This window comes from Carcharodon carcharias, chromosome 16 (assembly GCF_017639515.1).
Source record: "Carcharodon carcharias isolate sCarCar2 chromosome 16, sCarCar2.pri, whole genome shotgun sequence".
Lineage (NCBI taxonomy): Eukaryota > Metazoa > Chordata > Chondrichthyes > Lamniformes > Lamnidae > Carcharodon > Carcharodon carcharias.
The window spans coordinates 114,884,503-114,909,968 of record NC_054482.1 but is presented as its reverse complement, the minus strand read 5'-3'; the positions used below and the strand labels follow the sequence as shown (position 1 = coordinate 114,909,968).

At 44.9% G+C, this 25,466-nt stretch overlaps 1 protein-coding gene across 1 annotated transcript in view; it reads right to left on the bottom strand.

The window, feature by feature from the left end:
- Positions 1–25,466, bottom strand: part of dnai3 (dynein axonemal intermediate chain 3) — a 121,316-nt gene that overhangs the window by 41,615 nt on the left and 54,235 nt on the right. The window contains exons 12-18 of the mRNA XM_041207850.1: positions 11,812–11,934; positions 9,738–9,811; positions 6,724–6,871; positions 3,962–4,046; positions 1,682–1,701; positions 1,241–1,309; positions 474–497 (exon numbers count right to left, since the gene is read on the bottom strand). Of these exons, the coding sequence (XP_041063784.1) occupies positions 474–497; positions 1,241–1,309; positions 1,682–1,701; positions 3,962–4,046; positions 6,724–6,871; positions 9,738–9,811; positions 11,812–11,934 (543 nt within the window). The remainder of the gene's footprint in view (positions 1–473; positions 498–1,240; positions 1,310–1,681; positions 1,702–3,961; positions 4,047–6,723; positions 6,872–9,737; positions 9,812–11,811; positions 11,935–25,466) is intronic.

The window sequence follows — 25,466 nt, the reverse complement described above, 5'->3', positions numbered from 1 at the left end:
GCCTTACACTCTAAAAGACAAAGTAGGTGCGGAATTATGTCATTTGGAAAAGTTAGGAATAATCCAGCCAGTGCAATTTTCAGAATGGGCAGCACCCATAGCCCCTGTGATGAAAGCAGACCAAACCATTCGCATCTGCGGGGATTATAAATTAATTGTGAATAAGGCTGCAAAATAGACAAATATCCAATCCCAAAGATTGAAGATCTGTATGCTAAACTTGCAGGAGGAAGATCCTACTCTAAAATGGATATGAGCCACACGTGTCAACGGCTTGAACTGGACAACATATCAAGAAGTTATAAACATGCACAAGGGTCTGTACCAATACACAAGCCTACCTTTCGGTGTGTCATCTACATGTGCGATTTTCCAAAGAACCATGGAAAGCCTGCCAAAGGACTTCCCTGAGTTATAGTTACCTGCACGACATCCTAATCACAGGATTGATGGAAGCAGGACATGTGGTCAACCTGGAAGAGGTTCTGAAGAGATTTTTGGAGGCTGGCGTTCATTTAAAAAAAGAAAAGTGCACTTTCCAAGCAAAGGAAGTTACATACCTGGGTCATCGAGTGGATGCCCAAGGGTTGCATCCATTAGGGGAGAAAGTCAGGGCGATCGAGGAAGTGCCCTCTGCTACCAACGTCACGGAGCTCAAGTCTTTTTTAGGCATGGTAAACTATTACGGTCAATTCTTGTCTAATCTATACACAGTGTTGGCCCCTTTACACTTCTTATTGAAGAAGAACCGCAGATGGTCCTGGAAGGCACAGCAAGAGGAAGCCTTCACAAGAGTCAAGAAACTTTTACACTCATCGTGTCGGCTAGTGCACTATGACCCATCTGAGGAACTGATACTCACTTGTGATGCAGCTCACTATGGATCGGGAGCAGTACTGTCACACAAGGTGGAGGATGGATCTGAAAGATCGATAGGATACGTATCCAGAACCCTTTCTGCAGCCGAGAAAGGTTCCACACAAATTGAAAAAGAGGGCTTATCTATTGTATTTGGAGTGAAGATGTTCCATCAATATTTGCACAGTCGACACTCCACCTTAGTGTCAGATCACAAGCAACTGTTGGGTTTGTTTAATGAAGATAAGACAAGCCCAATGATAGCCTCTGTTGGAATTCAAAGATGGGCTTTAATTTTGTTGGCATATGAGTACACTTTTATGCACCATCCGGGTGTCATATAGCAAATGCAGATGCCCTCAGTCGTCTCCCTTTGCCAGACAGTATTACACATGTGCCGGTACCTCAGGAGGTAGTACTCTGTGTTGAATTTCCCGGACTCCTCACTGGTCTGCATGAGACAGATAAAGAATTGGAAAAATCGGGATCCAATTTTAGCAAGAGCCCGTGAATAAGTATTGCAAGGATGGTCAAATGCACAAATCTCTGAAGAATTAAAACCATTCTTTGCCAGGGACACACCTTTCAAAGGCAGTTGTTGAAGGATGCTACTCTGGAGTCACACCAATGTGGGTGGTAAATTTGACGTGGGGGGCGGGGATGATTCCAGGGAGCAGGGCTTATTGTTAGATGCAAATGTATTGAAATGATATTCCCAGCATCCGGCGGTGTGAAATGCGGCCTGCCATTGATGGTGTTATGACCACAGCTGGTGTGAATCGCTGAGCAAACCAAATCCCAGAGGGAAACTTGGCTTATGGGCCACAACCCTTTCTTCGTAATCTGAAAACAAGAAGACATACTGATCTCAGCGGGAAGAGGTCCAGTGACATGTTTGGGATTTTAAAAATTAACAGTAAAACTTTAATTAACAAGAATAAAATAAAACTTAAGCACACAAGATTAGTTACACAATTAAGGTAAGTCTTACAAAACATTACGAAAAATGAGCCTCTATTTGGTCAAATCCACAGCCCACCCCCCCTTATAGATGTCTAACTATGAAATCTAGTAATATTACACAAGACAAACTGCTGCAGCTATACTAAAGGTATACCACATGACCTTTACCCTCTTCCACTCTGCTGTGAAATCCAATTCAGAATAAAACTGCTTGCTGCAGCCCAAGAGCTTTCTGTCTTGACTGGATGGCTGGTTCAAACAGCATCCTCTCCCAGCCCAGAGCTCCAGCTATAGTTTAACAGCTCAAACAGCTCCAGCTACATCTATAGCTCCAGCTCAACAGCTACTCCAGCTATCCACAGTTAACTCTAAAATACCTCTTTTTCCTTTCATCTCTGGTTCCATTGTTCTCACACCTCTTTGAAACTCAAATCCATCCAAATATAAAATCCTTTATGTCTCTATCTCGTCTTTGATTTTGAGTTGGCAACATATAATATCCCCACTGTTATTTACCTATGGACCTCCTTTGATATTCAAACAAACTCTCAACTTATCTTAAAATGCAAATGTTAGGTCTAACCTATTCACTTGTACCCGAAATTTAACACCTCTATCCCTTTCATGTTTCAAACCTCCCAAACAACCTGATTCCTACCAATCTCTTGCCTAACTTAACTAAATCTCACACACGCACACACGAACACACACACACACACACACACACGAACACCACCCCCCCAACCCCAGTCTTCTTTACAGATAATGCAATATTCCCCAAAAATACGTTTCAAAAATCCATCCTCAACAGGTGGAGCAGACAATCGCAAACTGCTTTCATGATATTGTAAAACCAGATTTCTGGCTTTCTCACCATATTGTCCCCACCAACCCCACCCCCCCCCATCCCCGCCCACCATGACGCCCAACGCCAATGGGGCCGGAGAATTCCGGCCATGGTATAAATTGGGCAGCAGTTACACATTATAAATGGGTTGTCTTTTCACATTGGTATAAAGGGAGAGAGAGTTCAAGTGACCGGTAGGATTGGTGATTTGCTGATTTCTAAACTGATGGAAAATAACTCAAAATATTACACGTGTTCATTGAACACCCTGACATTATTGTTTGTCAACAGGGTGGCCGCTGACAAACCTCAGGAATACTGGACATCCCTGCCAACTCCCACACACGCACATGTACACTTTTATTTATTAAAATAAAATACCACACATAATGAACCCGGGGGGGGCCCAGATTTTTGCAGAACTTTTGTGGACGCTCCGCAGACCTTTCAAAATGGCAGGCCGGATCCAGATGTGGAAGTCCTGATCCCATTTTCACCGGGAGGGGAAAGGCGGGTGTGTGACTCAGACATGAGGGAGCCCCAAGCTCAGCAGGGGCCATTTGAACTCAGTGCTGGGCCGGGGCTCCACCCCACCACCGGCATTTTGAAGAACGAGAAGTGATCTCGTCTCAACAAACAAATTCTGAAGGGGGCTTGACGGGGTAGACACTGGGAGGTTGCTTCCCCGAGCTGGGCAGTCTAGAGCACGGGGGTTACAGACTCAGGATAAGAGGTCGATCATTTTGGACTGGGAGGAGGAGGAGAAATGTTTTCAGTCTGTGGTCTGTGAATCTTTGGAAGTCTCTTTCCACAGGGTCCTGGATGGTCCATATTCAAGACTGAGATATTTTTGATCTCTCAGGGAATCATGGGATGTGGGGAGCGGGTGGGAAAATGAAGTTGAGGCCGATCAACCATGATCATATTGAATGTCAGAACAGGGCCGAATGGCCAACTCCTGCTCCTGTTTCTTATGTAGAGGGTGAAGAATTCTCTCAGCAAAGGTTGATGAACTCTCAGTGTAGCTTGATGAGCTCACAGTATAGGGTAATAATCGGATAATTACTGTCACATTCAGTGCTCAAACTCAAATTAAAATGTAAGTAATTGTCACAAAAATATCCTAGTTCCAAGAAACGTTTGTACCAAATTGTCCTGTGAACATTCCCTTCACTTGATTAAAGAAATGAAGGACTTGTTTTTTAGATCTAATAACTGAAGATATTTCTTGAAATATTCTTGTAAATCCTGATATTGTTATAAGTAGAAGGTATGAGATGTAAGTATATTTACCATGGGCTTTGTCAGTGCATTTCTCCCTCAAGCTAATTTTCAAAGGGCTGTATTCTCCACTGCCTGTAACCTTAGGTAATACCACCTGTTGGGGGTTTGGAATAAAAAGACTTATTCACAGAATCATAGAATGAAAGAACAAGACTTATCAGCCCATGCCGCTCTAAGATAGAGCTATCCAATGAATGCCATCTCCTGGTCATTTTTCGTTCCTGTTATGTTCTACTGTTGGGGCGCTTTGCTCACAAACTCAGTTGCAGGCCTATCTAATGTCTGATGAATTGGCAACAAGATGCTGCAGACTCAGGGACCAATATAAGATGAAGCACATGCTGTTTATTTACACAGATAACAGGGCACTAACATGATAGGTGCTTCTCTCCAACCAGACCCTACTCTAAACTACCCTTAACATTGTAACCCGCGCTACACAGCAATTGGGTCAGGCAGTCACGTGGTCAATCTGCTCACACTCTCTTAAAGGTGTATCACACCTCAGATTACCACAGTTCCCTTTTGAGAATTTATCCAATTCCCTTTTTGAAAGTTGTTATTGAATCTCCGTACACCGCCCTTTCAAGTAGCGTGTTCCAGATCACAACAACTTGCCACGTCAAAAAAATTCTCCTCCTCTCCCCCTCTGGTCCTTTTACCAATTATCTGCATCCTGTGTCCCTCTGGTTTTTCATGAAACATGTGACCCAGTAAATTGTAACTAATCCCAGTAAATTTATCCGTTTTGATTGGATTATTCACCTTTGGGCCCTGGCTTCAGGTCTGACCCAGCCTGGTGTCCATGGTAACCAGGATCTGACAGCCAGGGATTTTGTATTGTCTCAATCCAATACCTCTCAGTATGAAGCCAGAGAACAAAACTGCCTCTAGTTTGGCACCAAATTGGCATTCTCACTTCTTGGAAAAGCACAATATGAGTGGGAAAATGTTACACCAGGGTTACTATTTTTCAGGCTGGGTCTGAGCGTCCTATTGGACAATGTGGAAGGAGCTTTACTGTGTACCTAACATGCACTGCACATGCAAGAATGACCAACTGTATAGCATTGAGGAGGTGTGGCTAGCCTGTTGGGCTGCAGTAACATCACAAGAATTGTTGCTTCAGCGACCCCAGTGCATTTGTACAAACTACACTTGATGGCTCACAATAAGTAAAAATCTGATGGGAATCTTTCTTCACTCATGTGTGCCATACAAGTGCCAGGCAATGACCATCTCCAACATGAGAATATAACAATCTCCTCTTGAGTTCAGGAAATAAAACAGCGAGAGTTAGGGGGATAAAACAGCGAGAGTTAAGGAGATAAAACAGCGAGAGTTAAGGAGATAAAACAGCGAGAGTTAAGGAGATAAAACAGCGAGAGTTAAGGAGATAAAACAGCAAGAGTTCGGGTGATAAAACAGCGAGAGTTAAGGAGATAAAACAGTGAGAGTTCAGGGGATGAAACAGCGAGAGTTCGGGTGATAAAACAGCGAGAGTTAAGGAGATAAAACTGTGAGAGTTAAGGAGATAAAACAGCGAGAGTTAAGGAGATAAAACAGCGAGAGTTAGGGAGATAAAACAGCGAGAGTTAAGGAGATAAAACAGCGAGAGTTAAGGAGATAAAACAGCGAGAGTTCAGGGGATGAAACAGCGACAGTTCAGGGGATGAAACAGCGAGAGTTCGGGTGATAAAACAGCGAGAGTTAAGGAGATAAAACAGCGAGAGTTAAGGAGATAAAACAGCGAGAGTTAAGGAGATAAAACAGCGAGAGTTCTGGGTATAACGTAGCAAGAGTTCGGGAGATAAAACAGTGAGAGTTCGGGAGACAAAATAGCGAGAGTTGGCGGGAAGAAACAGTAGCTGAACAATGGGCTACCTTCAAAGAGAAGATGGTTTGGGCACTGTTAAAGTATGTTCCCTCAAAAGGGAAGGGTAGGACAAACAAATCCAGAGCTCCCTGGATGACAAAGGAGATAGAAATTAAGTGCTTATGACAGGTATCAGGTAGCAAATACAATTGAGAACCAAGCTGAATACAAAAGGCTCAGAAGGGATGTGAAAAAGCAAATATGAAAAGCAAAGAGGGATTATGAAAAAAGACTGGCAGCTAAGATAAAAAGAAATCCCAAAGTATACTATAACACAGCAATAGTAAAATGGTGGTAAAGGATTGATTAGGGACCAAAAAGGGGATTTACACATTGAGGATAGCGGCATGGTCAAGGTTTTAAATTAATACTTTGCATCTGTCTTTACCTACGAGGTAGATGCTGCCCAGGCCAAGGTGACAGAGGAGGAAACTCAGTCACTAGAAGGGTTTAAAATTGATAAGGAGGAGATATTAGATAAGCAGTCGGTACTTAAAGTTGATAAGGCACCGGGACTGGATGAGATGCATCCAAGAATATTGAAGGAAGTGAGAGTGGAAGTTGCAGAGGCACTGGCAATAATCTTTCAATGTTCCCTGGATTCGGGGGAGGTGCCAGAGGACTGGAGAATTGCAAACATTACGCCCTTGTTCAAAAAAGGCTGTAAGGTTTTAGATGGGGGAGAGGGGAGGCACTGCCTGGTCCTGGTGATTGGCATTTAAATGTCAGACTATGTATTGCATTCAAATTCCTAGAGTGGGACTCAACCCCACAACCTTCCGACTTGGCCACATGAGTGCTACCCACTGAGCCACCACGGCAAGATAGTTTTCACCAAGAGTATAACTCAGTCTTGTCTAGGTCTTCATTTTCATATTAAATATATTCACCTTACCCTATGCATGGGCTTCCAATAGAGATCAATATGCTTAAAAGTGTTAGGTATTCCTTCAGGATTCTGAAGCTCTTTCTCCATTTTCTGTTTCTCGTGTCTTGTCAGTACAGTGGCTTTGGGTCGCCGAACATCCCAGAACAATATAGAGCTGCAGGAAAGCGATGCCATAAACATTCCACAGCATGTGTACACTGACGCAGACAGAGGCCATAATAATGGCAGGCATAGAAACATAGAAAATTCACCCTGTTACAGCGAGGAACAATCTTCCTAAGCGATGCCACAGGGACATTTACCTGGGTTGCGAGAGGACTGTCCTTTGAGGAGAGATTGAGTAGAATGGGTCTTATATTCTCTGGAGTTTGGAGGTATGAGAGGTGATCTCATTGAAAGTTGTGAAATTTTTAAGGGGCTTGACATGATAGCTGCTAAGAGGTTGTTTCCACTGGCTAGGGAACTTGGTACAGGGGAGCACACACTCAAAGGGTTGGCTATTTAGGACTGGGATAAGGAAACATTTCTTCAGTCAGAGGGGTGTGAATCTTTGGAATTCTCTATCCTAGAGAGCTGTGGATGCTCAGTCATTGAGTATATTCAAGAGTAGGATTGATAGACATTTTTTCTGGGTACCAAGGGAATTAGGGATATGGGAATTGGAAAAGAAAGGGAAGTTGAGTTAGGAGATCAGGCATGACCTTAGTGAATGGCAGAGCAGCCTGGAAAGGCAGTATATTCTTACATTCTTAATATTGGGACAGATTAGAGGGGGATATTTGTAAGGCTCTGCTGTACCTAGACAGGAAATTGACCCTGGGTGACAGAAAGTGAACAGCTAGGATTTTCCAAATTCAATTATAGTTCTCAGGAGAACATAATTTTGCTGATCTATTGCGCCACTGTTAAACTGGTCTCCCAGTGGCCGACAAATGCAGCTACCCTGTGCTCATTCCTGAGTGCTAAACACCCTCCTGACACCCCAAGATGGTGGGCAGGAAGCACATGAGCTGGGAACCTGCCATGTTGGATATGATGGTCTTCACTAGCATCAAAACTGTCCGTCAGAACAAATCAAAGTGGAAATAATTTGTCTAAATCAGAGCACTGCTTGTCTTTCAGGATCCGTTCTCAATGTGCAAATATTCCAGCCCCTCACACGCCGCGTGCTGAACTCTCATAGCACAAAGTGACATGAAACAGACAGGAAGCCACCTTAACTCAGTGTGGAGCCAGGCGAAGCAGGAGCTCACTTTGCAGCCCCACATTAAAAGAATACCTCCCCCTTCCACCCTCATCCACTGGGCTGGATTTTACAAGGTAATGTGGTCTCCGTTCTCCACCAACCCCCCCCAGCTAAAAGGTTGGGCGGAGGCTCCCCACCATTCTGAAGGTTGCCTGAGGCAATTTAACGCTGGGAGCAGTGTTAATTGCTTTAAGGCGAGACTGGCCACTGCTGGGACTACAGGCAGTCCCACCATGCTGAGGAACTCAGGTTAAGTTGAGGGGTGGGGGGGGGTGGGGTGGGAGGGGGCAGGGGTCTAGATTCAAGAGGCCGGGGTGCGGATGGGGTAACCTCATGAGCAGTGATTCTGATAGGCCCAGGGGGCCTCCAAAGGCTTTACACTCCCTTGCCCGACACCAGCCCATGCAGCTAAAGCTGCTGGGCTTCCCACAGGATATAAGCCTCCCCCACCACTGTGGGTAAAATACCAACAGGGGGCATGATGACACCCTTATTAGCCACTAATGTAAGGGACTAAGTAGGCCCAAGGACGAGCGTGTCTCCTCTACCCCGTAAAATTTCAGATAGATTGGCGGCCGGCTGCATAGGTGGCGGGAATACTACCCACTGCATTTCATGTGCCTCCCCGCCTTCAAACCCATTGGTGGGGGGAGTGTAAGATCCAGCTCTTTGTGCCTTCAGATGGTGTTGCAAAGGGGTAGCATGCAGATGAGAAATAGGAGGGGGACAAGGAAGAAGAACCAGTGCAGGCGATTCTCTAGCTATGGTCTTGTTTCTTTTTTTAATGACACACACAGTCCGTCGACATTGCAACTGAGCTAACGTTATTGATAACACATTTCCCTAACATGAACACATATCTGCAGTGTCTGAATTCTATCAGGACAGGCTCCAACATGTGCTATCTGACCTTCAAACCCCAGGTCAGGTGACCCCGCATATAGTAGAGTACCGTATAGTATCTAATACTGCAGTCCACAACCACAATCAGTTATTATCAAGAAAGTTAGATAGATAAGAATGGAACCGGGTGAGAGCAGTTCCACCCAGCTGGATGACAGGGGAGAGGTGTTGGCAGAGGATGGTGTGGTCAGCTGTGTCAAAGGCTGAAGACAGGTCCAGAAGGATGAAGAGGAATGGTTTACTAAGGTTGCAGTCAGATAAGACATCATTCATGATGTGGGATTGCAAGGCTCATTCCTGCTGTTCCTGGCTACACACAGAGTTAGGTTGGTTGAGTATGTTACTGATGATGAGTGCAATGTTATGCTGTGTGATTTCAGCGCATAACAAGTGAACCACAGAGGGGGGAGTGGGGTTGCGGGGGGGAGGCATTTGAAAATGGACACTAGGTCCTACGATTCAGTCAGGCTGTTTCAGTACTGTAGAAAGGTTGGAAAGCAGATTGGAAAGGTTCGAACATGGAGTTACATGAAAGATGGACACAGATTTGGAATAAGTAAAAAAGACATATTATGGTGAGTCATTGACCAAGAGGGTATGCTTGACAAATTCCTTTCTCCTTTGCTAGCCAAGGCTCAACGAGAGCAGTTAGTAACACTGCTGCGCTAACTGAGAGCGGTCACACTCTGCAAATTCTAAGAAATGAAGTGAGGACCTTCTGTTAATGTACCAAGGAGAACCTTTATCTGCTAGGCAATTGTGGTACAGGACCAAATCTTTGAAATTATGAAAAACTATCAGTTAAACCTACTTTAGAATTATGACGACTTGCACATTGACAATAAACTAAATACAAATATTGCATACTTACCAATCAGGAGAGCATGTGACAAGTTGGACACAAACCCCTTCTGGATTCTCACATGGGACTCCAAACTTTGTTATCTTGAAATAGAACCAAATTGTTTTCATCAGCAAAGTGATAGACTTTGTTACAACAACAACCACTTGCATTTATATAACCCCTTTCATGTAGTAAACCATTCAAAGGCACTTCACAGGAGCATTATCGGAGAATATCTGACACTGAGTCGCCGTAAGTAGAAATTTGTCGAGATAATCAATTGCTTGGTCAAAAAGGTAGGTTTTAAGAAGCATCTTAAAGGAGGAGAGTGAGGTTTAGGGCCTAGACAACCAAAGAAATGGCCACCAATGGTGGAACAATGAAAATTGGGAATGCACTGGAGGCCAGAATTACGTATTCTCTAAGAATTCTTTTTTCAGTTTTAGTCTGATGTGGTTAGAAATGCAGTGAATAAATATAAAAGCACAAAATTCTGAAAATGTACAGCGTATCAGGTAACATCTGGAAAGAGAAATGGCAGATAATGACATTTCAAAGTAGGGTATGAGCCTTGGGTGGCAGTCTCAACTCTTGAATCAAGAAGTTGCCAGTTTAAGTTTCTCTCTACAGATAAAAGCGCTTGTTCCAATTAACTTTCCCACTGTAGTACTGAAAGAGCACCGCAATGAGAGGAGATGTTAAACCAAGGCTCTGACCACCTTCTCAGGTAGATGTAAAAGATCCCATAGAATGATTTGAAGTAAAAACAAACCTGACATTCCTGCCAGCCAGCAACCAACATCCAACAAATTATCTAGTCATTTATCTCCTTTCTGTTTGTGGGACCTTGCTGTGTTCAAGTTGGCTTCTGCATCTGCTGACATAGCATTGATGACAATCCACTCCAGATGTTCAGTCTTCAGTTCCATTTGTGACTCCTCAGTTACCAAAGCAGTCTGTGCCTGCATGCAGCAAGACCTAGACAACATTCTTGGGCCCGTAAATGGCAAGTAACATTCACCCTGAACAAGTGGCAGACAATGACCATCTCTAACAAGACAGAAGGTAGCTAATTCCACTTGATGTTCAATGGCATTACCATTGCTGAATACCCCATCATCAACATGCTGGGGATTAACATTGACTAGAAACGTAATTGAAACAGTCATGCAAATACTGTGGCTACAAGAGCAGGTCAGAGGCTGGGAATTCTGCGGCAAGTAACTCACCTCCTGACTCAGCAAAGCCCGTTCACTATCTTTGTTTCTTACTCTTTCATGGGATATGGGTGCCACTGGCAAGACCAGCATTTGGTGCCCCTCCTTAATTACCCCTGAACTAAGTGGCTTGCTAAGCCATTTCAAGGGTCAGTTAAGAGTCAACTCATTGCTGTAGGTCTGGGGTCACATGTAGGCTAGACCAGGTAAGGATGGCAGATTCCTTCCTGAAAGGACGTTAGTGAACCAGATGGGTTTTTACAAAAATTGATGGTAGTTTCATGGTCATCTGTTACTAGCTTCCAATTCTAGGATTATGAATTAATTAAATTGAATCAATTATTTGAACTTAAATTCCACCAGCTGCCATGGCGGGATTTGAACCCATGCCCCCAAAGCATTCGTCTGGGCCTCTGGATTACAACATTATCACTGTGCCAATGTCTCCACCTACAAGGCAAAAGTAAGGAGTGTGAAGAAATACTCCTCACTTGCCTGGTTGTGTGCAGCTCCAACAACACTCAAGAAGCTCAACATCATCCGGGACAAAGCAGTCACTTGACTGGCACCCCATCCACAAACATCCACTTCCTCCACCATTGACACGCAGTAACAGGATTGTGTACCATCGACAAGACGCACTGCAGGAACTCACCAAGGCTGCTTAGGCAGCACCTTCCAAACCAGCAACCTACACCACAGGGACTGCAGCGGTTCAAGCAGGCAGCTCACCACCAGCTTCTCAAGGGCAATTAGGGATGGGCGATAAATGCTGGCCCAGCCAGTGATGCCCACATTCCAGGAACAAATACAAGAAAAGCAAAATAACCACTAAACGGTAAATTATCAAGAACCATCGAGTTTCATATGAAATGCTTCCTTACCTCAAAGTGGTCTGGCAGCCAGCATAAATCGGTAATAAAGGATTTGTGTCCATTTTCAATTGATGACACTGCACAGTGGTGAGCAATGGGCACCTCCAGGTGGGGTACAGGATCTAGCTCAGGCTGTAAGATGTAACATGAAAAAAAAAACCTTATCCAACATCTATCACACAAATTTCCAAAAAGCAAGATACATAAAATGGTTCCACAGTGAGTTTGATCGAGTTGATAACATCTGATACCCAAGAAATGCTTCCAGAATGAACCACATCTGTAATTCCAGTGACGTGGACCCTGGGTACTTTAACAGCTCACTCACCATCATTCCATCAGAAATCCGGGCTCATCTCAGCCTGGACTCCTGGTGGAATCCCTCAGGCTGGTACATTTCATCCTCTGCGTTGGCCAAAACAACAGACACCCCCCACCACCCTCCCTCCCCCTCCCCCTCCACCCAACCATTGTTTCCAAGGCAGGTCAAAGCTATGGCAGGTTTTGACAGAAAAATGATATTTGCTGCTCAATAAGTCAGTAACTTGAAGGCTGTAAATTTAAGGCTTTCACCGGAAGTGCGAAGGGTGGGCCAGGGAGAATATTTTTTATGATGAGACATGCCATTTCTACCAGAAACAGTGGTGCAAGCAAAATCTATTCAATGGGTAAATATGTTAGAGAAGGAGACACATCATAGAGAATGGGGAAAAGGGAGGAGCTGTAAAAAAAAATCCCTTGACTCTAATTTTGAATATTGTTGAACAAATATGTTTATTCATGCAAGCAAGTAGCATTTTTATTTTAACATAGGATTTGATAGGACAGGAATGATCACTGGTGGAAGCATTCAAGTGATTTTCTTTTGCCCATTGTCTTACGTCATTGACTTGTTTGGGGTTGAGTTTCTGCTTTGGGTGCAATCAGAAAATTGTCCCCAAAATGCTCTTGAACTTTGTGCAGGTTAGTTTATGCTTCATTTAATTTGCATAATCGCAAACGTATGTTCTCCCATGAACTTGTGCAATTGGGCAGCAGAATAGAATATGCTTATTTGGTTTTGTTTCATTCCATTAAAAAGTATTCCTCAATGTGTTTAAGAGTTGTGCAGTTATACTAACACAGCTGACAATAACCTTACACCAAAAATAAGCATTTTTAATAAGGGTGTCCAGTCCTCAACCTGGGAGCGACTTGATTTAGAATCACTGAAAATAACTTAGTGAATTAATTATTCTTTTGAAAATGAAGTTTGAAAATGTGCTGACCAGGTTCTGTGAAAAGAAATACGATTGAAGAACCTTCCGGAACCAGCACAGCCTTGCAGTTTCAACTTGGCGGCCTGAGCAGTTTTGCTGGAGGGGCCCGACTGGGAGAATTGAACCATGAACAATCATGGAAAACACGAATGTTAGTTGTTTAGGTTGTAAATCACGTCTGTTTTAAAAGTCACACATGAGCAGAAGAATAGGAGCAGGGCCCTTTGAGCTTGCTCCGCCATTCGATAAGAGAATGGCTGATCTAATTGTTGCCTTAATTCCACTTTCCTGTCAGCACTTGATTCACTTGTCAATCAAGAATCTTTCTAACTCAGCCTTGAAAATACTCAATGACCCAGCTCCACCGCTCTCATGGGAGGAGAATGCCAAAGACTAACGAACCTCTAAGAGAAAAAATGTCTCCTCATCTCCATCTTGAATGAGAGGCCCCTCATTTTTAAACTGTGTCCCCCAAGTTCTGGACTCCACCATATGGAGAAATATCGTTTCAGCATCAAAAGTCTGATGTATCATATCAAACAGCATGTCCCTTCTGCTGTTTGCAACAGGCAAGGTACAGACCGTACCCAACCAGCCTGTGCTTGCAAAACACAGTGTCCAATATTAGGTGTGATTCTGTGATTGGACAACATTTACTAAATAATCCTCACGGTGCTAAAAATTACGCTGACAACCAATTTAACACCATCAGTCAGGCTCGCAATGTGGCACATTTGCGTGTACTGGAAGCTACAAATATTAATACACAGGGCCCTGTTCTTTGTAGACAGAAAAAACATGTACATACATTGTGCCTGTTTCAGCTAAACAAAATAAGTGACAGTCATTCGCTGACTCATTCCTCAGAGCAATGCCTTGACCAAGCAGAGTCAAGCTGCCTGGTTTAAACTTCAAACAATGCTTGGCAGTTAACTGTCAGTCACCATTAACTGGTGCATCATCCATGGCAATGTCTCTACCAATCAGAGTCCACTTGCCAACCAATCAGCACTCCCTTCTAATACAATATAAAGTCATTGCTTCCCCTGACATTGGTAGTCTTGATGAGTGCTAGACAAAAAGCTTCAACAAAATGTCCTTTTTTTTAAGCAATACTTATATGTTTCAATAAGATGACCTGCTCAACCTTCCCTCATATGATAACTCCTTCATCCCAGGAATCAGTTGAGTATACCCTGATTCTTTACCCCTACACTGATATAACCAGCAGAAATTCAACCCCTTTTATCTTTAACATGTTTATCAAAATAGCAAACAGAGGAATGTCATTACAACATATTCAGTATTCCTCCACTGATACTCCCAAAAGTTACTTCTAGTCTCACCTCCCACTTCACAAGAATAAAGAGTCTTGCTACAATTTTACAGGGCTCTGGTGAGACCACAGATGGAATACTGTGCGCTGTTTTGTTCACCATATTTAAGGAAAGATATACTTGCATTGGAGGCAGTACAAGCAAGGTTCAGTAGACTGGCCTTAACCCTCCTATAATAGATGTCCAATAAATTGGGTTTATGTTCTCTGGGGTTTAGAAGAATGAAGTGATCTTATTGAAACATAAAAAATTCTTAAGGGGCTAGATGGGGTGGAGACTCAGAGATTGTTTCCCTCAGCTGGGGAATCTAAAATACAGGGGCACAGTCTCAGGATAAGGGGCTGATCATTTAGGTCTGAGATGAGGAGAAATTTCTTCACTCAAAGGATTGTGACTCTTTGGAATTCTCTACCCAAAGGGCTGTGAAGGTTCCAACCTTGCATATATTTAAGCCTGGGATAGACAGATGTTTGGTCTATCAGGGAATCGAGGAATATGGGAAGTCGGGGGTGGGGTGAGGGGGAGAAAGTGGAGTAGAAGCTGTAGATCAGCCATGATCGTATTGAATAGCAAAGCAGGCTCGATGGGCCGAATGGTCCACTCCTGCTCCCATTTCTTGTGTTCTTATGTTATGTTCTCTTGCTATACATAGACTGTGTGGAACGGCAACTTAAAATATCTCTATGCTCCTTTCTAATTCCAATGGTTACAAAAACAAAGGTAAATAATTGGAAAGAAAATTAAATTGTGCATCAGTGTCAAGGTGTACAATGGAGTGATTCAACTGGTTGGCATGAGCTATCACTGTACTATATCCATATGAGCTATTACTGTAATAGGTTCAACTCAATCAAGTTATAGATGAAGGACAGATTTAATTGTACCTGAAGGCATTAAGAACACCTGGAAGTTAACACCTGTGCAATGTTACAATGCACACACCTGAGCCAGTCAGATCTAAGTGATTTAAACCACTTAGCATGTCAAATCTTTTTAATATATGTGAGAAAGTTCCCATGAAAACTTCAATTAAAAAAGAAATCACATCAAAGGATAATATTTACACATATCCCTTGTAATCCATATAAAGAGTCTCGTTTTTTTATTGTTCAGAAAATCACATGGTGATGATTAGTTACAATCATTATGGATTCAAATTGCATGTGGCTGGACACTCTTTTTCTGAAGTAGCCTCTTTATCTATAATGGTTTATTTATAATATTTACAAGGTTGTTATCTAAATGGAGAGAGAATATAGAACTCTGAGGTACAGAGGGATCTGGGTGTTCTGGTACATGAATCATTGAATATCTTTAAGGCAGAGGTAGACAGTTTCTTGACCAACAAGGGGAATCAAAGGTTATCAGGGGTAGGCAGGATAGTGGCATTGAAGCCACAATCAGATCAGGCATGATCTTATTGAATGGCAAATCAGGCTTGAGGGGCCGAATGGCCTTCTCCTGCTCCTAATTCATATGTTCATATCTGAAGCAAATTAATTCCAATCAACAATTTAATGGACTTACAAAAATGAGGCTTGAAAATCTCAATCTGTTTGTCGGTTGACCTGGAACAGAAGACAGTGAACTTATATGCAGAAAATAAGTGTTATGCAGAGATTTGGTTCAGGCTCAGCCTGGAGTACTGGGTTCAGATCTTGGGCATCACACATTAGGAAGGCTGCAGCAAAGATTCACCAGAAGGATACTGGGGAGGAAGCAGAGGGGGGTGACTTTGAGGGCTGTGTATATATATATATATATATATATATATTTTGTTTCATTCATTCACCGGATGTGGGCTTCGCTGGCTGGGCCAGCATTTATTGCCCATCCCTAGTTGCCCTTGAGAAGGTGGTGGTGAGCTGCATCCTTGAACCGCTGCAGTCCATGTGGTGTAGGTACACCCACAGCGCTGTTAGGAAGGTTGTTCCAGGATTTTGACCCAGTGACAGTGAAGGAACGGTGATATATTTCCGAGTCAGGATGGTGAGTGACTTGGAGGGGAACTTCCAGGTGGTGGTGTTCCCATCTATCTGCTGTCATTGTCCTTCTAGATGGTAGTGGTTGCATATTTGGAAAGTGTTGTCTAAAGAGCCTTGGAGAATTGCATCTTGTAGATGGTACACACTGCTGCCACTGTGCATTGGTGGTGGAGGGAGTGAATGTTTGTGGATGTGGTGCCAATCAAGCGGGCTGCTTTGTCCTGGATGATGTCAAGCGTCTTGAGTGTTGTGGGAGCTGCACTCATCCAGGCAAGTGGGGAGTATTCCATCACACTCCTGACTTGTGCCTTGTAGATGTTGGAAAGGCTTTGGGGAGTCAGGAAGCAAGTTACTCGTCACAGGATTCCCAGCCTCTGACCTGCTCTTGTAGCCACAGTATTTATATGGCTAGTCCAGTTCAGTTTCTGGTCAGTGGTAACCCCCAAGATGTTGATAGCGGGGGGTTCAGTGATGGTAATGCCATTGAACTTCAAGGGGCAAAGGTTGGATTCTCCCTTGTTGGAATTGGTCATTGCCTGACAATTGTGTGGAGTGAATGTTACTTGCCACTTGTCAGCCCAAGCTTGGATATTGTCCAGGTCTTGCTGCATTTGGACATAGACTACTTCAGTATCTGAGGAGTCACAAATGGTGCTGAACATTGTGCAATCATCAGCGATCTTTCCCACTTCTGACCTTATGAAGGAAGGAAGGTCATTGATGAAGTAGCTGAAGATGGTTGGGCCGAAGATACTACCTTGAGGAACTCCTGCAGTGATGTCCTGGAACTGAGATGAATGAACCCCAACAACCACAGCCATCTTCCTTTGTGCTAGGTATGACTCCAACCAGTGGAGAGTTTTCCCCCGATTCCTGTTGACTCCGGTTTTGCTAGGGCTCCTTGATGCCACACTCGGTCAAATGCGGCCTTGATGTCAAGGGCAGGCACTCTCACCTCACCTCGGGAGTTCAGCTCTTTTGTCTGTGTTTGAACCAAGGCTGTAATGAGGTCAGGAGCTGAGTGGCCCTGGTGGAACCCAAACTTGGCCTCAATGAGCAAGTTATTGCTAAGCAAGTGCCACTTGATAGCACTGTTGATGACGCCTTCCATTACTTTACTGGTATTGAGAGTAGACGGATGGGGTGGTAATTGGCCGGGTTGGACTTGTCCTGCTTTTTGTGTACAGGACATACCTGGGCAATTTTCCACATAGCCAGGTAGATGCCAGTGTTGTAGCTGTACTGGAACAGCTTGGCTAGGTTTATATACCCTTGAATATGGGGGATTGAAGAGTGATCTGATTGAGGTGTCTAAAATATTCAAAGACAGTTGGAGAGAAACCATTTTCACTGGTGGGCAAATCAAGAATGAGGGGACATCATCTTTAACTGAAAGCTGTGCCATTCAGGGGCAAAATCAGGAGACAATAAACATAAAGATGTCACAAACAATCAAAGGAAAGTGAATCAGTGTACAGGAAGCTGGATGAGTTGGGGAGTTGAGCTGTGAAGTGAAGAATTATATACAATGTCTACAAGTGCAAAGTGATAGGACTAAGGAAGGCGAATAAACACTGGCACGATAAATAGACACTGGCACTATAATCAACACTGTCACTATAAATAAACACTGGCACTATAAATAAACGCTGGTATTATAAATAAACACTGTCACATGGGGCAGAAATGTCCCCCCCCCCGTTGGGGGGTTGTGTGGGGGTGGGTGCAAACCCGATCGGTGCTGTGCCGCTATTTTACGTGGGTGAACCAATTAAGGCCCACCCAGCGTGACGCTCACCCAGAAGTGCCCAGCGCTACCTGTGCAGACTGGGGAGGGTTCCCTGAGTCAGGAGTGCGCTCTTTCATGCATGCACGCGAAAGAGTGCAGGAATCTCTGTGCCTCAGGGAAATTTGTTTAAGGTTTAAACATCTAAATAAAGAAATTAAAAAAACTTTTAAAACATGTCCCCTCGTGTGACAGTGTGACATGTGCTGGGACATGTCAATGAATTTTTAAAAACATTTTTACTGAATTTTTAAACACTTCAAGAAAGCTCATCCCGCCGGTGGGTGTGGGAAGCCCCTGTACAGGTGTGCCCAGCTGCAGCACTCAGACTAGGGAGGGAGGACCTGCAGCGCTGCTCCTACCAGCTTTCTGGCCGGTCACCGGGAGGCCAGCCCTGGGCAGTCAAACTGGCCGCTGCTGCCTGTGGGGGTTGGGGGAAGGAAAATCTCAGTTGGCGTCCGCTAATTGGCTGTTAATTAACCTTAACGTTAAAATGCAGGCCTGTCGCCCTGCGTTACAGCCAGCACCCCCCCCACCGCCCCCCCTCCAAAAGTGGCCCCAGGTCTGGATGGAGCTAGGGGACCCACACACCAGCCGGCTGAGCCATTTTTAGCTCCTGCTCGCCTCTGATCCTGAGCCTGACTGAACCCATATACCCATCGATCCGCCTATGGTGATTTTATGTTGAATCAGTCTGGAGTTCCTGCAGCAGCATGGAACTGTACTTGTAAACTCTGAGGATATCTTAGTTGGTGCTGTCTGGATCAGCCTCCTGTCCACGCTGTTATCTTTTACATGTCACCACTCTTGGCTTTCCCAAACTCCAGCAGAGACGACGTGAGCGTCGGGAACATTCTCATAAACTTTGTGCAGCTTGTCCACAAGAGGTGAGCGAGCCAGATGTCTCTGAAGACATCTCTGGCACTGACCTGACTCTCTAAAGCCAAAAGCGGAACCAAAAGCGAAGCCAAAAGAAACAGAAAAGGAATTGTGGCGGGTGGAAAATGTGAGGGAACGTGAGAAAGCTGTGCTGGTCAACACAGTCAAAACATTGACAAACAGCTTAGAATTGCCTTGCTGGAGTTGGGGTGAATTTACGTTTTTAGGATAACATACAGTCACCTGGAGCAGAACCTCCAGCTTGGTGAGTGGGGGTAGGGTCCGCTCGCCAAGGTGTAAAATGACGCGCAGTGAGGTCGGGTGTGGGTCATTCAGACTTTCAGCTTGGTGGGCGAGCAGCTGACTCGGGTGCGCTCCTGCCGAACTGTCAAAGGCTTATTAAGGCCAGTTAACTATCAATTAAAACAACAGACTGAGAGGCCTGTCCAACCTTAAGGTTGTTGGGCAGGCGAAGAGCCCAGGCGGCCTTCGCATTTTTCATGGAACCTCATCCACGGGCGGGATGAGGCTTCATGAAGGTTTTTAAAGGTTTGAAAAATATTTTAAATAAAATTCATAGACATGTCCCAGCTCATGTGGCAGTTTCACATGCGGGGGCATGTCCTAAAAATTTTTTTTTTCCCCCCTGTATTAAAATTTTTTAAACTTAAACTGATCTCCCTGAGGCAGCTCTGTGCCTCAGGGAGATTTCTGCGTTCTTTCGCACGCATGAGTGAAAAAGCGCACTCCCGACTCAGGCAACCCCCCCCTCCCCCGCCTGCACAGGGAGCTTCCGGGTGTGCGTCACACTGGGCGGGCCTTAACTGGCCCACCCACGTAAAATGAGGGCGTCCAGCCGATCATGGGCGCCAATCGGCTACGCGCAAGCCTGAACACGCTCCTGCACAAACCCGGCCCCGACGTGGAGAAAATTCTCCCCCTGGAGTCATCTGTGCACGATTACAGGCATGTATATATTGATGTATTTGGTTGTAAGCAAGACTGTAGAGTTATGCAACGTAAGATCCCATTACGGCTAGGTTAAATTAGATTTGTACTAACTGCCGCTACTGTTTAATATCTATTTGGCATGATAACAACTTGCCTTTAACGTAATGAAACATCCCACGGTGTTTCACGGGGAGTATTATAAAACAAAGTTTGACATCGAGCCACATAAGGAGATATTGGGTTGAATGACCAAAAGTTTGTTTAAAGAGGTAGGTTTTAAGGAGCGACTTAAAGGAGGAAAATAGAGTCGAGAGTTGGAGAGGTGTCCAGACGAAATTCCAGAGCTTGGGCCTAGGAAACTGAAAGCACAGCCATCAATGGTGGAGCGATTATTAGTGGGAATGCACAAGAGGCCAGAGTTAGAGGAACGCAGATATCTCGGAAGGTTGTGGTGCTGGAGGAGATTACAGAGATAGAGAGGGTCTAGGCCATGGAGGACTTAAATACAAGGATGAGAATTTTAAAATAAAGACATTGCTTGACCTGGAGCCAATGCAGGTCAGTGAGCACAGGGGTGATAGGTGAAAGGGACTTGGTGCGAGTCAAGACACAGGCAGCAGTGTATTGGATGACTGTGGGAGACCAGCCAGGAGTGTGTTGGAATCTAGAGTTGAGTCTAGAGCAAATGAAGACATGGATGAGGGTTTCAACAGGAAATGAACTGAAACAGGAACAGGGTTGGGCCATGCTACAAAGGTGGAAATAGATGATCTTAATTATGGCGCAAATCTGAGAGCAGGTTGCAGCCAGAGGAGAGAACAAAATGTCTCCTGCAATTGGCTCTTGGAGCTGGAAGTACAAAAAAACTGGGCAAAATTACGAGTGTCAATGAACATATAAGAGAAGAGTTCCTGTTCATTTCCGCCAGTAATATCAGTGCACTCTCTCTGAATCACTACGGCTGAGGATTGTGGAATTTTAAACGTAAGTGAGTTACGCCTCAAACTACTTACGCTTGTGTTTGATCTGATCTTTTCCATTGGTTCAGGATTCAATCCCCTGAATTAGGCCCCACTCAAAAAACTGGCCACGTCCCCAGGTCGAAGTTCTGAGATTCTGCCAAACGGACTGGTTCGGGAAGACTCTTCAACTTGCTTTCATTCCCTGACACGTACGGGCATTAGTCGGAAGGTTTTGAAAGCTTTTTCATGTCAAAACATATTTAACTCACTAAGAAACTGACTAGCGTTCACTACGAGACTATTAAATGGTTCATTGCAGTTTTTTTTAAAGTAATTTTCAGTGATCTTAAATCAGGTCACTCACAGGCTGAGGAGTAAACACGTTTATAAAAGAAGCTCATTTTTGGTGTAAGACCCATTTTCAGCCGGAATTGTTAAACAGCACCAGTTATCGCTCTTAAATACCTCAAGGAACACTATATAGAAAAAAGAAACAACTAAATTCTATTACTCCAATCAACTGCGCTGGTTCATTGAAGGTTGTTGGGATATAGACCTCAAGCTATAAGTGTGGATATTTAGGTTGGTGCTGAGCACTGACACATTAGAACATAAGAAATAGGAGGAGTAGGCCATTCGGCCCCTCAAGCCTGCCCCACCATTCAATAAGATCATGGCTGATCTGCCCCAGGCCTCAACTCCTCTTTCGTGCCAGCTCCCCATAGCCCTCAACTCCCCGATATTTCAAAAATCTATCTACCTCCTCTTTAAATACTCTCAGTGATCTAGCCTCCCCAACTCTCTAGGGCAGAGAATTCCAAACATTCACTACCCTCACATCCTATGAATGTTGTGTATTGGAGATCCTACTTTTGGTTATCTAACCACGTGAAGGACAAAATCAACAACAGCAGAGTGAAATGTGCCAATAAAGTGCTTCACGAGGTAGAGAAGTTAGGCCCAAGCAATGAGTTCAGAGAACAACCAGATTAGGAAGCTGAAGGCATGGTTAAGTAGGGGTACGATAGAACTGTGGTCACCTAACAGGCTAGTAATCCTGAGGACTGACCCAATGATCTCAACATATTTTCAAATCTCATCACTGAAGCTGGGAAATTTTAAATTCAATGAATTAATTACAGCTACTTTCAATAATGTTGACCATAAAACACTAGTCTCATTAATTGTCTTCAAAAACCACTTGGTTCATTAATGCCCTTTAGGGAAGGAAATCTGCTGTCCTTAACTGGTCTGGCCGACACGTGACTCCAGACCCACAGCAATGTGGTTGACCCTTAACTACCCTCTGAAATGGCCGAGCAAGACACTCAGTTGCATGAAGGCAGCTCACCACCGCCTTCTTCAGGGCAATTAGGGATGGGAAATAAATTCTGGCCCTGACAGCAATGCCCATATTCCATAGACAAATCAGAAACAGTTCATTTTAAGGGGACTTCTGAAGTTGAGGAGAGAGTGTAGCAAGTTGGAGAGATTAGGAACAGAGTCCCAGAGAGTGTACATATGATATTTGTGAGAGAGAGAGAGAGAGAGAGAGAGAGAGAAGATAGCTGCCAGCTCTCTCAATGGAGTGGAGAAATACGTGGCAGACTGGTTCCTTTTTATTAATTTTGATCCATCCAACACTAGGCTGTCACCTTGAGTTTGCTCATCAGTAAAGGGGATTATTTGCAGTTTAAGTGAGGCTGCTGCACAGATGGGGAACTATAGAGTGAGGTGAAGTGCACAGACAATATGAAACCATTTCCACACTGTAATCAGCTGTCGTATCCAGGAGAGATCAATAAACACAGAGGCCTCCCACACAAAAATCTTGTGGTTCCTTTTTAGTGGTTTGCCAAGACTAACTATTTAAGGCACATGATTCTCTTGTCCTTTTGAGAGAGGGCAGAATCTGTCTCTTAACTTTAATGCACATTTTTTTTTAAAGAGTATTTCATACCCAGAAGCCCTGTTTTATTCCTAGGCAGCTGGCACAAACTCTTTTTACATACACTGGGTATCAGAAAACTGCTGTCAGAAAAATACTGGGAGAAAATCAAAGGGGCTTTAAATACAAATAATCTTTAGAAACATTTCTTTGATTTATTATAAAATACATTGATCATGTGGCAGAAAAAGATGGTTGTTTGACTGACCTTCAAGAATCATCCAATCGGAACTAACAAAATATCTATTCAGTTTCTGATTGGTGAGGGAAAGCTGTGTATACAGGCGATAGATGTGTCAAGTGAGCATAGATTCATGGAATGCTTACAGCCCAGTGGGAAGGTACTCAGCCGGGCTTTTCCATGCCAATTCTCCGAAAGAGCCATTCACCCAGTCCCACTTTCTTGCTTCTTTCCCTTAGCCCTGCGAATTTTTTTGCTTCAGTTAATTATCCAATTCCCTTTTGAAAGCCTCGATTGAATCTCCACACCCAGCGCACCTCCACACCCAGCGCACCTCCACACCCAGCGCACCTCCACACCCAGCGCAACACCACATCCAGCACCCTCCACACCCAGCCCACCTCCACACCCAGCCCACCTCCACACCCAGCGCACCTTCACACCCAGCGCACCTCCACACCCAGCGCACCTCCACACCCAGCAGCCTCCACACCCAGCAGCCTCCACACCCAGCAGCATTCACACCCAGCAGCCTCCACACCCAGCGCACCTCCACACCCAGCGCACCTCCACACCCAGCGCACCTCCCCACCCAGCAGCCTCCACACCCAGTGCACCTCCACACACAGCAGCCTCCACACCCAGCAGCCTCCACACCCAACAGCCTCCACACCCGGCAGCCTCCACACCCAGCAGCCTCCACACCCAGCGCACCTCCGCACCCAGCAGCCCCCGCACCCAGCGCACCTCCACACCCAGCGCACCTCCCCACCCAGCAGCCCCCGCACCCAGTGCACCTCCCCACCCAGCGCACCTCCCCACCCAACGCACCTCCCCACCCAACGCACCTCCCCACCCAGCAGCCCCCGCACCCAGCGCACCTCCCCACCCAGCAGCCCCCTCACCCAGCGCACCTCCCCACCCAGCGCACCTCCCCACCCAGCGCACCTCCGCACCCAGCGCACCTCCACACCCAGCGCACCTCCGCACCCAGCGCACCTCTGCACCCAGCGCACCTCCACACCCAGTGCACCTCCACACCCAGCAGCCTGCACATTGCTCCGGGAAGGCGGGTCCTAATTCCAATGCAGCCCCTCCCACTGCCCCCACCCCCAACCATTCCAAAAGCCCAACCCACAAGTGGCCATTTGTAAAGGTTAGGTTCACAGAGCCGGGAATTCTCCTGCCTCGGCCCAGGAGCAGGAATCTGGGCCATAAAAAAGTTCATCGTAATGTCTTTGCTTTTGTACTTCCTGCCTCTATTTATAGAGCCCAGGATCGCGTATGTCTTATTAACTGCTTCCTCAAACTGTCCCACCACCTTCAATGACTTCTGCACAAATACCCCCAGGCCCCTCTGCTCCTGCACCCTCTTTAGAATTGTACTCTTTATTTTATATTGTCTCTCCATATTCTTCCAACCAAAATGATTCACTTCATCTCGGAATTCTGCAGTCGGTCTCCGTCTCACTAATACTCTGCTATTTTATTCTTCCTGCCAAAATGAACAACTTCACATTTTCCCACATTAATCTTCATCTGCCATATTTTCGCCCACTCACTCAACCTATCTATATCCATCTGCAACCTCCTTATGTCTTTTTCACAAAATATTTTCCTACCAACCATTGTGTCATCTGCAAATTTAGCTACCATGTCTTCATTCCCCTAGTCTAAGTCATTGATGCAAATTGTAAAAAATTGAGGTCCCAGCACAGGCCCCTCATTACATCCTGTCAATCAGAAAAGGACCCATTTACAGCCAATCTTCTATCTAATATGTTACCCACTACACCATGAGCTTTTATTTTCTGCAATAACCATAAAAGGAAGTTCTGAGGAACAAAGGGACCTTGGTGTGTGTGTGTCCATAGATCTCTGAAAGTGGAGGGGCATGTTAGTGGGGTGGTGAAAAAGGCATATGGGACACTTGCCTTTATCAATCAAGGCATAGATTACAAAAGTAGGGAGGTCATGTTGTAGTTGTATAGAATCTTAGTGAGGCCACAGCTGGAGTAGTATGTGCAGCTCTGGTTGCCACATTATAGGAAGGATGTGATTGCACTGGAGGGGGTGCAGAGGAGATTCACCAGGATGTTGCCTGGGATGAAACATTTAAGTTATGAAGATAATTTGGATAGACTTGGGTTGTTTTCATTGGAGCAGAGAAGACTGAGGGGCGACCTGATGGAGGTTTCCAAGGTTAGGAGGGGCATAGACAGGGTGGATAGGGAGCAGCTGTTCCCCTTATTTGAAGGGTCAGTCACAAGGAGACATAAGTTCAAGGTGAGGGGCAAGAGGTTTATGGGAGATGTAAGGAAAAACTTTTTTACCCAGAGGGTGGTGACGGTCTGGAATGCGCTGCCTGGGAGGGTG